This window comes from Ctenopharyngodon idella, chromosome 3, assembly GCF_019924925.1.
Source record: "Ctenopharyngodon idella isolate HZGC_01 chromosome 3, HZGC01, whole genome shotgun sequence".
Lineage (NCBI taxonomy): Eukaryota > Metazoa > Chordata > Actinopteri > Cypriniformes > Xenocyprididae > Ctenopharyngodon > Ctenopharyngodon idella.
In genome coordinates this window covers 40,099,406-40,113,383 of record NC_067222.1, presented here as the reverse complement: position 1 = coordinate 40,113,383, position 13,978 = coordinate 40,099,406, and the positions used below count along the sequence as shown (strand labels likewise).

Sequence of the window (13,978 nt, the reverse complement as noted above, 5' to 3'; positions counted from 1 at the left end):
CGCTGTTCATAATGAGTAATATTTCCTTCTCGCACCCTTCTCGGCAAGTTTTACCTGTCCTGCACCTGTTTCCATGAGTTAAAGCGCCTTCCTACCTGCTGCTTATGTTCACATACTTAGCCCCGCCCCTTCAACGCTGTCTGACACCTGATTGGACGCCCGGCAAGATGATTGACAGGAGTATGGAGTACCTGGAAATCAGTCCGGAGCGTATCAGCTAGAGCGATGTGGACTCTGAAGCGGGGTCGAAAATAGTGAAACGTCCCCTGGAATATCGCTGAATCTTTCGCTCCGATAGACTAAAACATCTATATACACCCGCTAGCTGTACTTGATATATGAAAAGAAGATCTAGAGAGGAATAATTTCTAAATTACTTTATTTTTTCGCCGGAAAGCTACTAGAAATATCGGCCTTTCGCAGTCCCAATGCTGTGGTGGTCGCGTGAAAGAAAAGGATGACTGTTTGATTTTTGTTTCATTCCTCACCGCATCGCCTTCCTCTGTTTTTCCCGGCCCGTCTGTTTTGGACCTGCTATGGTGGACTCGAATGCAATGAGGAAGACTTTTGTGGTCCCGGACATAAAGCCATTGGATCAGTATGACTTGAGCAGAGCCAGAATCTGCGCCAGTGTCGGGTGGCTCCTGGCGAAATCCTACGGCAATGCAGGTATATAGAGTGGCCGTGTGTCAAACCCTAGTGTGCTGCCTTCCTAGACGGCAATTTCTCCTTCTGAGTCAGCTGAACATGTGTAGGCAACATGATAACACAAAAACTGCGCTAAAATGCTGCCAAAATACCGTCTAGCTAGGCAGCTGGCTAGGTTTTGAGACGCAGCCCATTGAGTCTGACACATTTTTTATTTCCTTCTCAAATCTTCTGTTCTCTCACCTGTCTGTTTTGAGGCCAGCATTTGCTCATTGTTCAGTGACTGCGGAGGAAAGCATGTGTGAAGGTGAACGGTGTGTAAACTCAGCGTTTTTCACAACACAAAGACCATATGAGAGGTGGAAAGCTGCTGGTTGTGGCCCAGCTATGTCTTCCTAGGATATGCATTCAGTCTGGCTCTCTTAATTAATTTAATAAAAATTAATAGTCTGGTAAAAGGTCTAAAAGTGAGCTTTCCACCCATTTGGCTACATGAATAATCCGATAGGATGTGTTTATAATAGCCTACTATAACAGTCAATAAAATAAAATTAAATAAGTAAAATACACATAAAAACTAACTATGCCTTAATATGAGACAAGATAAAACACGTCCTTGTTTGCCCGTGAGGAGGGTTTTAATCGCACGTGCTTAATCCATTCAGTAGACATGGTGTTGTCTGGGAATTATGATGTTATGTGGAGAAATGTAGTAGTTTTGACCTAAATATGAATATGTATCATGTGAGCGCGTGCTCTGTCAGGACGCGTGCATGTACACCCACTATCACGAACCCCTTTGTTAATACACCCACAAGAGCACTTACAAAGATGATGGAGGTCTTGGTTTCTGAACAGAGCAGACGGGTGATAATTACACTAAAGTGCTAGGTATGTTTAATTTCTTACTTTAGAAATAATAAAAAGGAAACGGTGTTTTATACTGCTCGATGCTTGGAGAGGTGGCATGGCGTCAAGCAGTGACAGCAGTGTCCTGCAGTGTGACATAATTTATGAAATTAAATATGCATCTATATGTGCATAAATTCCCTGTACAGAAGTCTGAACATTAGATAAAGCCGGGTTCAAATGTCTTGTTTCGTTTTGGTGGCATGTTAGACTTAAAGGATTTTATTACAGAGGGGATTTTGCATATCTTTTTTTATAAAATCAGGAAGTAATGTCACTAGGCAATTTTCACCAGGCTTTAAGGAATAAAATGATATGGTATAGAATAATATATGAACAAACCCCTTTGTAAAAACCTTCAGAATATATAAATGTGAAGTCTGGTGTAAGTAAGTGTAACTGAAGAGGAGATTTCTGGTTCATTTTGAGACCAATTTAAGTGTAATAAAATAAACACTTAGATGTGTATTTCGGATGTTTTCTTTCCACTAATCTGAATGAAGATATAATGGAAGTAAAATAGCACAAAATCTCAAAATCGACCAGTTCATGGGGAAAAAAACAATAGTTTTACCTGTAGTGTCTTGCCTTATAGGGATAGTTCACCCAAAAATGAACATTTTGTCATCGTTTACTCATCCTCAAGTTGTTCCAAACCTGTATTTCTTTCTGTAGTTAGTTCTACCGTCAACTGTTTGATTAACAACATTCTTTAAAGTATATTTTTGGCAGTGGCTATTTACACTAAGTGACAATAGCAGTATTTTCTTAGCGATATGCTATTTACACTAGGTGAAAGTAGCGATAGATTCTATTTACATCTTGTAAAAGTATCAGTTCTTTGCAATAAGTGTAAATAGTATTCCGATGCCATCTATACTTCATATTGGCAGATAATATTTGCACCTCAGTATTTTTGTACATTAACAGGATGCAATAATATCATAGAGTGTAAATGATTATATTTATTAAAATTATTAAATGGATGCTGCCTTATTGGGAGAATAAAAACCCTCCGTACACCTTCCCCTAACCCTACCCAATAAACGCTTTTAATATTATTAAACACTCGTTCGTGGTTTATTTCCACTTTTAGAACGTTATTTTCATTTTTATTGAAAATACATGCGAGTTTCGGCAAAAGGCAGATTCGAACCGGCGTCAAAAGGCAGGTTTGCAAGCCTTATTCACTACTGCTGCACCACTGAAGATGTTGAACTCTGTGCGTCTTTTTTAAAACTTGAGTGGCCCAACCAGACATTGGTGGGCGGAGCTAGTGTAAATAGCATTTGCCAACAAGGGACGCTATTTGCACTTAGTGTAAATAGACACTCCGTATCTTTTTTTGTGTTCAACAGAAGAAAGAAATTTGGAACAACTTTGAGGGTGAGTAAATGATGACAAAATGTTCATTTTTTTTGGGTGAACTATCCCTTTAAAAGAAATGATGACCTGTCCTAGTGTCTAAAATATGCTGTTTCATTTTATCTCTCTCATATAAAGGAAGATTCATGTCCATGTAATTAGTCAACTTGATTTATTTCCCACTGTAACCATGCAACCTTACATAATCTGTTGCTGTTTTCCCCTGTTGCGCTTGTACAGTGACATCAATATTGGTTATCGGGTCTAAAAAAAGGCCTAGATGATGCATCACTATTTTTGTTTCTAGGCCTTTTTTAAGTGTGTAATCTCTGTGTTTCTCATAGTCAGAAGAGGATGGTCTCTGGCCTGTGAATTGAAACACAAGTAGAAGATTTGTTTTTCGTTTTGGGTGCAGCAGACGGGATAGCGAGTGTGTTTGTGTGTTCTTGGGTTGTTTTTAAAAGCCTCATTGTGTTCACCTAATGAGCCACTGTTAATTCAGATTGTAAGTCTGCATTCCTGTACTTGCTTTAGTCCTTGTTTTAAACCCGTTTGGAGTCGCTTTTAGCAAGTGCACAAACTGCAGACCTAGATTTAACGGTTTGCGTTACTCATAACGTTTAACTCTGAAACGGGTGGATAATTAGAATATAATTAAAGATGTTTTGTGTTGGCATGAGTAATGTAATCTTCAATCTGCAGTCTGTAATTTTCAACTGCAAACAAGAGTTTCGATGAAGAGTTTCAATTGTGTGACCTCTATATTTTTTAGGTTATTCTAGAACATTAAGTTTATGGCATCAGGGAACATAATATATCATAAATAACTACACACAAGCTATAGAGCTATGCTATTGTGTTTCTGCCCCAGAATGCTTAGTTAAAGCTGCAGTCTGTAACTTTTTTTGGTTAAAAATGATCCAAAATCAATTTTTGAGCAAGTACATAACCAGCCAGTGTTCAAAACTATCTCCTTACCTTAGCCCGATTCACAACGATAAGTTTGTAATAATATTTTATAATTAGGGTGGTACTGGTGGGTTTCTGCGGGAAATTCGAGCATGCAGTCGTTCGTCTTTGCGTCATTACGTCACGTCTGTTTACATAAAGAAGTCCCAGCTAGTAGGCTATATATCATGTGAGGATGCTGCATGTGGCGGATCGTTTATAGCCTTTTCTCACAGCAGCTGCAATAATTAAACTTATCATTTTGATGGCGGATTGTATGGTATGACAAATTAACATTAAAGATTAGACTGTACAGAAATTGAAATCTCCAGGTAACGCTAATACACACTAAATACACAGTCACACAATGCTGATGTTGTTAACATTAACAATTTGAGAACAAAGTATAACAATAATAATAATTTGCACGGTATGACGTGATCCGAGCATAACCGTGCATATAGCCTATTGCAGGTTTCAAAGTGGCGACAAAGTGGCGACAAAGTGGCGACAAAGTGGCAAAACCTATGGACTGCAGCTTTAACGAAAATAAACACATTTTATTACTGAAAAATATTGCTAGAAATAGTTCAATGTAATTAAAATGGTTTGTGCTGTGTATTTTTGTGTTTATTAAAGTATCTCACCGTTAGTTTAGCAACATGATAACATCAAGCTCAATGGAGTGCAGCAGTCGGGTTCCAGGAGGAAAATATCAAATTCATCTTCTCCATAGGGAAACTTATTTTTAATGATAATAGACAGACCTACTGTGAGCTAATGGGCTGTTAATCGATGGTATATGCTTTTGTATAAGATATCATCCTGCATTAATTTAACTTATTTTTTAAATATTTGTTTAACAGTGCAATTCCCAGTGAAAAACTACATTACCCATGATTCTGCAAAGAATCCAATCAGAGAATTGAAACAAACCAATTGTGCCAAAAGATCTCTTTAAAAGCCTGCCCACTCCCATGAAGCACTGCAAACAACATTATAGTTAGTGCAAAAACTATAAAATATAGTGTTTCTAAATATAAAATATACATTTTTCATTGTCATTCGCAGTGCTTCATGAGATGATAGTTCTTTGCCTTATTAAAGTTAAGAGCTCAGTCTTGTACGTTTGTCTTTTTGTTCAATTTTCAAATGCTTTTTTGCTTCAAATCAAAGTTTGTATTGTTGTAATTCACCTTTAAGCTTGGTTGGTTTGGCTGATGGCTTATAACACTTCAGCAAAGACTTTTAAAAAAATCCTTGTGGGAAAAATGAATGGGGAAAAATACTTCCAGTGGCAATATTGTTCTCTTGGAATCAATTAATTCAGGTCTCCTGTGCGGAGGGCCATTTGTAATGTATGGTGCGTGGAATTGCTCCCTATGTAGAGCATTCAGGTCTGGCACTTACGAGACTCCATGATGGTCAGGACACTGCCTTACTAGGATTGATTAGGAAATAAGTAAGCAATGAGGCGTCTCTCTAAGTTTTGAGCATGGCTGTTTGTCACAATATTATTTAAATGAATATATAGAGACACCTTAAACTCTACAGACATTAAAACTTCTAGGTTTTCTCACAAAATGTTCCTTTTGTTTCAGATTAACCACCACACATAGCTAGGATCTGCCCTGAGTGTGAGAAACTGAAATCTCCTTAATTCACCTGGTTGATGTATAATTAGGCTGTGAGCTGCAGTATGTGGCACTTCAATGTTTGTATTCACTCCCTTCATCAATAGCAGACCTGCTCGACCACACCCTCTGGTCAAAGTCACACACAGCCGAGCCAGAGAGAAATCAGGCCAGATTAAAGAGGCTTGGCTGCAGTGCAGCGATGGCTGTATTTCAGCGTTCAGACATGACTGTGTGTGTGCGCGACCTCAGACCTCTGATCCAGCGCTGCAATTGTTTTCCTGCTTGAACCCGATGACATCATCACTCTCGCTGCGAGTCTGAGATGTAGCCCTCATCTTCATATCAGAGCCCTGGTCCTGCGCTGAGCTGTATCTCTGCAGTGAACCTACGCTTTTAAGGCACGCTGTGCTGCTAATTGCTACCTGTGTTATCAGCATGGTTTTTTTTCGAGTGGGTTTTTTGGCCAAAGCTTCACTCTGGATGAACTCGGCTCAATAAAAATCTATCTTTGGAGTGCTGTCCTAGATGCAAGAGCTTTGAGTTCAGGTACAGCCTGAACGCAGATGACGAGATTGAGCCAAGGCAAGCATGACTACTATTGTTTTGTTGCGTGTGTTTGTGCTAAGGATGTGAATGAACCTTCAAATCATGCAGCTTGTTGAGGGAGAGGTGTGCTGTTACTTTTCTAAAGGCTGGAATACACTACACAACTCTTAAAATCTGAACCCATTTTGAGGGGGCTTTCACACTGGGCACGTTTGCTGTGGTCCGAGCGCGATTGTTTTTCCCCCGCAGCGTTGGTCTTGTTTCACACTCACTTGATTCCATCAAACCCTGTGCACTTGCATTCATCTTACGTCATCACAAATGTGCATGGCGCATGATAGAAAACAGAAGGCAGGTGAATATATTGTTTTTTTGTAATTAATTTGGTGCTATTATGTCCAGCAAAGTGAACGACACTTTCGTTTACTGTGTGTGCATTGGATGAAGGCTTGCAAATGAACTCTTTTGAGGAGAAAGCTGATTGCGAGCCATTCATTTGCCTCTCTTATTGCACTCGTTCTTAGGGTTGTCAAAAGTACCAGTATTTCGGTACTAAGTCAGTACTGAAATATTTAAAAATGTGATGATACCAGTGTTTCCCCTAGCTGATAGATGCTTGCTTTAAAACGCTCCTGTGTGTATCTGTGTAAGCTCTCAGTGAAGAGCATCATTGATGTGTATTTACAACATTTTTGAAGCGTTGATCGTAGACATCTGTTGAGTTTGTGAACACAATGGCCAATCAGAGGTGTTTACGAATCCACTCAACAGTGTTCAAAATGCTAGAGGGAAGTGTCACATTTTTTAAATTTTATTAGACTTTAATTACTTTTGACAACCCTACTCGTTCTGTACGATGATACTGCACACTCACGCTCATCAAACTGTCATCCTACATCAAACCTACATGTGTTTTACTAATGAAGTAGTCATTGGCTAAATCACATGTGCAGGTTACTTTACTTCTTGAGGTAAGTCTGAATCTAATCGAGCCACAGTTCCAGTGCATCCGAACTCAGACCACCTCCTACAGGTAGTCTCGGGTTCAGTGCATGACAGCTTTCACATTACCAGCATTTCATGTCACCCTGTTTCGAGTTAAACTGCCAGTGTGAAAGCACCCTAAAACACTAGACATCAAACATTTGCCAACTTTGTAAATGGTTACAGTGGAAAAACGTTCTGAACACAACAAACTCGTGCAGAAACAGGTGCCTTGTTGCTTGGAGATGCATGACAAACTAAAACTGTGTTCTAAAATCAACTCAAAATATCAAACATGCATGAAATCTGTCAACATTGACTGCACAAAAATCTGCAGACTGGCTATTACTTTTGACAACTAGCGTTTACTCATCCAGTGTAATGTCGTGTAATGTATTCCAGCCTTTAGTATTCAGACTTATGATTTTTCCCAGAAAGATGATATTAGAGGTAAAAAATTGGCCATACTTTTAAAAAGAAGAGAATCTTGCACAATTTTCAAACCACATATAAAATGATTCCAAGATATATTTAAAGTGACAGTTGACCCAAAAATGAAAAAAAAATTTCCCATGATTTACTCACCCTCAAGCCATCCTAGGTGTATATGACTATCTTCTTTCAGACAAACACAATCGGCGATATATTTAAAAATATCCTGGCTCCTCCAAGGTTTATAATGGTTGTGAATGGGGGGCTGCGTTTTGAAGTAAAAAATAATGCACCCATCCATTAAAAAATAGTAATCTATATGATTCCAGCGGGTTAATAAAGGCCTTCTGAAGCGAAGCGATGCGTTTTTGTAAGAAAAATATCCATATTTAAAACTTTATAAATTCAAATAACTAGCTCCTGGGGGACGACCGTACGCAGAAGTCGATTTGCGCCAAATGAGTAATCCTCTGACGCTATGTATGACGCAGGATGTAGGAGTATCATAAGCGTAGATGCCTCTCGCAGTTCAAACAAATAGGGCTCCTCTTCTCTTATATTGAAATCCTCAAATTTCTCTTTAAAAATGATCGTTTTAGACTTGTAATCCGTGACCGGTGATTTGTTCTGCTTTATCCTTTGTGTCTCCGCGTTCGTCATTACGTTGTGCGTCAGGTCAAAGGATACTCTTCTGCCGCAATTGCAAATGCATCGCTTCACTTCAGAAGGCCTTTATTACCGGGGGATAGAGTGTGTTCCAACAGTTTTTGCTAGGGTACCAAAACTGGTACAGAGTATCATGAAATTTTCCTGCTATTGACAACAACTGCTGAAATTTACTCATGGAAACTATTCAGAGCACCTTAGCAACCATATACAGCAGGGGTGTCCAACCCTGGTCCTGGAGGGCTACCACCCTGTAGATTTTAGCTCCAACGTGAATCAAACACACCTGAACCAGCTAATCATGGTGTTCAGGGCTGCTTGATAATTACAGACAGGTGTGTTGGAGCAGGCTAAAATCTGCAGGACGGTAGCCCTCCAGAAGCAGGTTTGGACCCCCCTGATATACAGTATCAGTGCCCTGGCAACCATCCTGGTCAGTTTTACGTGGGTAGGAGCTACTCATTGTCTACTAGGGCTGCACGATTAATCGAAATTAAACCACACATGATTTGGCAATTAGCTGCGTTTTTTTTATTTTTTTTTTTTTTTATGCGCAGCTTGTCAGTGAAGTACGGCTAAATGCTGCTCCATCTGAAAGCCAGAGGGCGCTCTCGTGCAGAAACTCCAGATACGCCCTGCAGAAGAAAGATAACGCACCTCATTCCAGGAAATCATACTATGGGCATCACACACACTGTAGCCGAATAAACAGCAGACTGAAATGCTTTGATTGATTAAACTGGACTAATAAACACATGACTACGACAATATATGGTTTATCTGAGTTCTTCAAACCTTCTTGAGTATTTTCATGATAATAAAGTATATTTATTAATCGCTAATCGACATAGCCTTTATCACTGTATAGAATACTATGAAATAATATGTTGTGTGTCTTATTCTGTGTGAGAAGCCACATCATCTCACAGAAAGATAATTTCAAACGCTCAACTGATGTTATGAAGTGAGTTTGAAGTAAAAACATATTAAATGTAGTCTTTTGTTGGACAAGAGATGCATAAATGCTTTCTCATGCTTGGAAAGCATGTTGCTTTTTCAAATGCATGTTACTGATCACAGAGCCACGCTTCACTGACAAGCTGCGCATAAAAAAATAATCGCAGCCTTTGTGATTTCATAATCGCACTAAGCCAAACGGTTTAAGCTCGATTTCGGGTAATTCAGATTAATCGTGCAGCCCTATTGTCTACAGAAAATGTAAAAATCTAATTTGACTTTCATAATGTTCTGGATTCTGGATGAATTTGGCTGCAGTCCTTGGAGCTCTGTCCTAGTTATGAGAGCTTTCAGATCAAGTACAGCTTGAACACAAATGATAAAATAATCTGATACTGATTTCAGGCAAGGTTGTTAGTAGGGTAAGCGTAGATTGATGCTGGTACATCTAGCTCCTTAAAAAGGTTTTACGCACATCAGCAAGGAAGAATGATACATTTTCACTGATAACGTGTTCTTCATCCACAAATGTTTAAGGATGGCCAGTGTTGTATTGAACCGGTTGGCTCGTTCCTCTCTAATGGTCCTGTGAGCGTTTTGCCTGTGTTAGTCATGCTGGAATCATCAGTGTGTCACTGCGGTGACTCAATAGGTGATGTGGCTCTGAACACCTGTGGCCTTTGCTTGTTTTTTATCATGTTGTTTAGGTAATTACTTGATGAACACGCCCTTAAAATCTGAAGTCATGAAAGCTAAGATTACAATGAGATTCCAGTGTCATTTTACAAGTGAAGGCTGAACACAAAGAGGTCACTTTTATTTTCTTTTTGGCTTGCTGACTCAGCTTGCTGCATTGGTGTTTGTTAGAGATATGAGGAATGCTTTGTTTGTGGGCGTACCTGATGTACAGATGCTGGTCAAAACACTACCACAACCTTCAAAGTAAGAAGTTAATTTGAGAGGATTTGGAAAAGAAAGCCTTTTGTTCAGAAACATTAACTTAAAAGAAAGAGCATGTCTGGTAAAAGATTATCCACAGAGAAATTTGGACTGTTTAACCTCAGTCAGGACTGAGGTTTGCCATGTTTGTGAGACTAAAGGCATTACTGAATGTTTATAAGAAACGTTTATATTTTTTACATTGTTTATTTGATCAAAAATACAGTAAAAACATTAATATCGTGAAACATTTTACAACTTAAAATTGTTTTCTATGTCAATATATGTTAAAATGTAATTTATTCCTGTGATGTCAAAGCTGAATTTTCAGCATCATTTCAGTCTTCAGTGTCACATGATCCTTCAGAAATCATTCTAATATGGTGATTTTTGTGGAAACATACATTTTTTTTTCAGTATTCTTTAATGAATAGACAGTTAAACAGCATTTATTTGAAAAACAAATATTGTGTATCATAATAAATGTCTTAATGCGTTCTTCTGATTGAGTAAATGTATTCATTTCTTTTCTTTCTTAACAGCAATGTAGTGTACATACATAAGTACATATTTCAATCCAGTTTATCGTGCTGTGAAATGTAAAGAATGTAGATTCCACAGTAATATGTTAATCTGAAAAAGACTTATGTGTATTTTAGTGAAAGTATTGTTTGTGTGTGTACAGGTTTGGCTATACTTTGAGGGCCAAATGTCCTATCTTTAATAGTGAAATATTATGACAACCGACTAGTGAGGACATTTTACCGGTCCTCACTAGTTAAAAAGCCTTGTAAATCGGTCAAAACATGTTTTTATTTAAATCTAGTGCTTTGCACATGTTTCTGAGATATTGTGGGTTAGACAATAGAAAATATCTTTAACCTGATATAAAAGGTCAAAATATGATATAATAGATATAAAAGATGATATAATAGAAGTATGTCCTTACTAATATAGTGAAGCAAACCTGTGTGTGTGTGTGTAGCTTGTTTCCATCACCCTGTTTTTATGCACATTTTGAAGTGTCGCCTCAGAAACGTGATGGAAACGCCAAATTTCAATAAATCGCTTATAATTTTTATGCTCACTTGAAGTGGTTTTTGACTTTTGAGAATAATGGGAGATGGAAATGCATTTCTCGAATAAATTCTGACATAGAGAACATTAAACCCATGTGACTAATTTGATTTTGATTTGATAAACTTTATTATTTCGCAAAGGGAAATACAATTTACTAATCGGCTGTTTCTGCTGATGGTGTTTTATTCACTGGTTACTAGTTTACCTATACCACCGTCATCCGCTCGAACAACTTGATGGAAACGCACCTAATTTGCATTTGTTTGTTTGTTTGTTTTTATTTTTGTTTTTGGGAACTTTGAAAAGATTCCCTTCATGTTTGGATGGAAACCCAGCTTGTGTTTGTGTGTGTCTAATAAGCACTTTTTATGAGCTCATTAAATGAGAAACTACATAGAATAATTGTATGCTTTAAAATTAAGTAAAATACCAAAAATAGTGAAAAAATTTGTATTTTCACCTAAAATAGATATGTTCATGTTCTTAGTTGTCATGTACCTAGTTATTGCATAATATCAGACTATCTACTTCTTACCTGAGTTGTTTTAATCAAGCACATTATGACATTTTGTTGATGAAGCGGCCTGTCATATTAAATGATTTATTACTAACCCGAGAGGCCAGTAGACCAGAGCGTGATGGTCATAAAAGCTCTGTGTGGTCCTCTGATTGTGCCCGCTGGCCTTTAATTAAAACAAAAATGGACTTTAATGCTCAATGTTCCCATGACAACCCTCTTCAAATCTGAGGTTGACCCTTCTCTGTAGTGTAAAGAAGCTATTCAGCTTTATATTGGAAACTTGAAACAGTGGTCTTATGATACAGATCCTAAAGGTGTAATGCTCTTCTGTTGGCTTAAGCTGTCAGTGTTTGCAGGGGTATTGAGATGTGACAGGCATGTAAAGCTCAGCTGACCCGTCAGTCACGTCACCGCATGAACTGTGGGTGTGGAGACGCTACATCCTATTTGTCTCTGGCTCTGCAGACTTCTATGTAAAATGTCTGTTTGCTTTTAGAGTCCTGCTCAGCTGACTTAAGCCAAACCATTCTAATGAGCGATCGTCTCCTTTCGTTTATTGATTTCACGCTTCTGTCCTCTGCCGCCATTGAGCCAGACCTCCTGAATCCCTTAACCTTTCACCTTTTTTATTGACTGAAATTGGTGCGTGTGTGTGTGTGTGTGTGTGTGTGTGTGCGTGAGTGAATGAGAGAGAGCAAAAGCACATCAGATAGTGTACGCCAATGATATGGGTAATGTTTACACATTCAGAGTTGATGTTTGCTGTCATAATAGTGTCTAGGACATTGGTAGTGGTTGTCATCTGACATGCTTCTTATTGAGTGCTCATCTCTCTTTCCTTGTTTACATTTAAATTTAATCATTTAGCAGACGCTTTCATTCAAAGCAACTTACAAATGAGGAGAACAGTAGAAGCAATCAAACCAACAATAGGGCACAGTACATCTATCAAGTTTTTTATTTATTTATTTCTTTTATAGATATAGAATAGAAAGTGTTAGCATTAATGGATCAAGTGTCGATGAAAAATGTGTCTTCAGCCATTGAAAGACTCAGCAGCCCGGGTTGAGTAACGGTCATTCCACCAGCAGGGAACAGTCCAGGTAAAGGTCAGTGAAAGTAATTTTGTGCCTCTTTGGGATGGTACCACAAGGCGCTGTACATTTGCTGGATGCAAGCTTCTGGCTGGCACATAGGTCTAAAGTAGTGAGTTTAGGTATAGTGGTGCAGAGCCAGTGGTTGTTCTGTAGGCAAACATCAGAGCCTTGAATTTGATGCGAACTGCAATTGGCAAACTGTGCAAGTTTATGAAGAGAGTTGTGACGTGCGCCCTCTTCAGATTGTTAAAGACCACTCTTGCTGCAGTGTTCTACTGTAGATCAGTTGCAGAAGTTTGGCAGTGCATGCTGGAAGGCCTGCCAAGAGAGCATTACATTACAGTAGTCCAGTCTGGATAGAACAAGAGCTTGGAGAAGGAGTTGTAGCATGCTCCGATAGGAAGAGCCTGATCTTTCTTATGTTGTACCAGGCAAATTTGCAGGACTGGTTCTAGTAATACATAGCTATCCAAAAGTTGCGCGTTTAACTTTTGGAATAACGCATAAAACATTTGCGAATAAAGCACCGTTTCCATACAGTGAGTCGAAGAGAACAAAATCATCAATTCCTGATAAACTGCTGCTAAATATCACTATGATGGAAAATGGAAGTTTCTGCAGTAGAAAAGTTTGTATATAATAATGTATTTGCGCATCAGAGCGCGCAGATGAAACGCAATAAACACCGTCATGTTATTTTTATGTGTATTTTTAAATGCCATCTCATTGCCAAAGTCTCGTCTTTTTAGATGTGCATCAAGAGATTTATTTGGTAAAAGTGTTTCCATCGCAGTTTATGCAAATGTTTTTGTATTGCATAAAAAAATGTATCCGACTCATTTGAGCGCATACATTTTTTTAATGCACATTTTTAGAATTTATGCGCATTTCCATCCAGCGTTTTTATTTTTTTATTTTTTATGCGATATCCCAAAATGTGCATAAAAATAGGTGGATGGAAATAGGAATAGGAAATAGAAATCCAAGGTTCCTGGCTGTCCTGGATTGAGTTATGGTTGATGAACCTAACTGAATAGAGAAGCTGTGATGAAGTGTGATGAGACCATGAGCAGTTCTGTCTTCGCAAGCTTGTTGATTCCCTATCTTCCACTTGCATTGTTCCTTATCTAAACAGTGGTCACATTTACATGGACACCTTTTGAATCCAAACACAGTATTTACATGAAGTGATCGGGTTGATGTGCGCGTTTATGTCACAAGCTTCAAATTGGATTTGATCTTGTGACTTG

At 38.4% G+C, this 13,978-nt stretch overlaps 1 protein-coding gene across 4 annotated transcripts in view; it reads left to right on the top strand.

Moving 5' to 3' along the window:
* The first annotated feature begins 186 nt into the window (after window positions 1–186).
* The window catches only part of camsap3 (calmodulin regulated spectrin-associated protein family, member 3), a 43,778-nt gene continuing 29,986 nt past the window's right edge, over window positions 187–13,978 (top strand). For all 4 annotated transcript variants that reach the window (XM_051889587.1, XM_051889588.1, XM_051889586.1 and 1 more), the window contains exon 1: window positions 187–669. In XM_051889587.1, coding sequence (XP_051745547.1) covers window positions 537–669 — 133 coding nt within the window. In that variant the 5' untranslated portion in view covers window positions 187–536. The remainder of the gene's footprint in view (window positions 670–13,978) is intronic.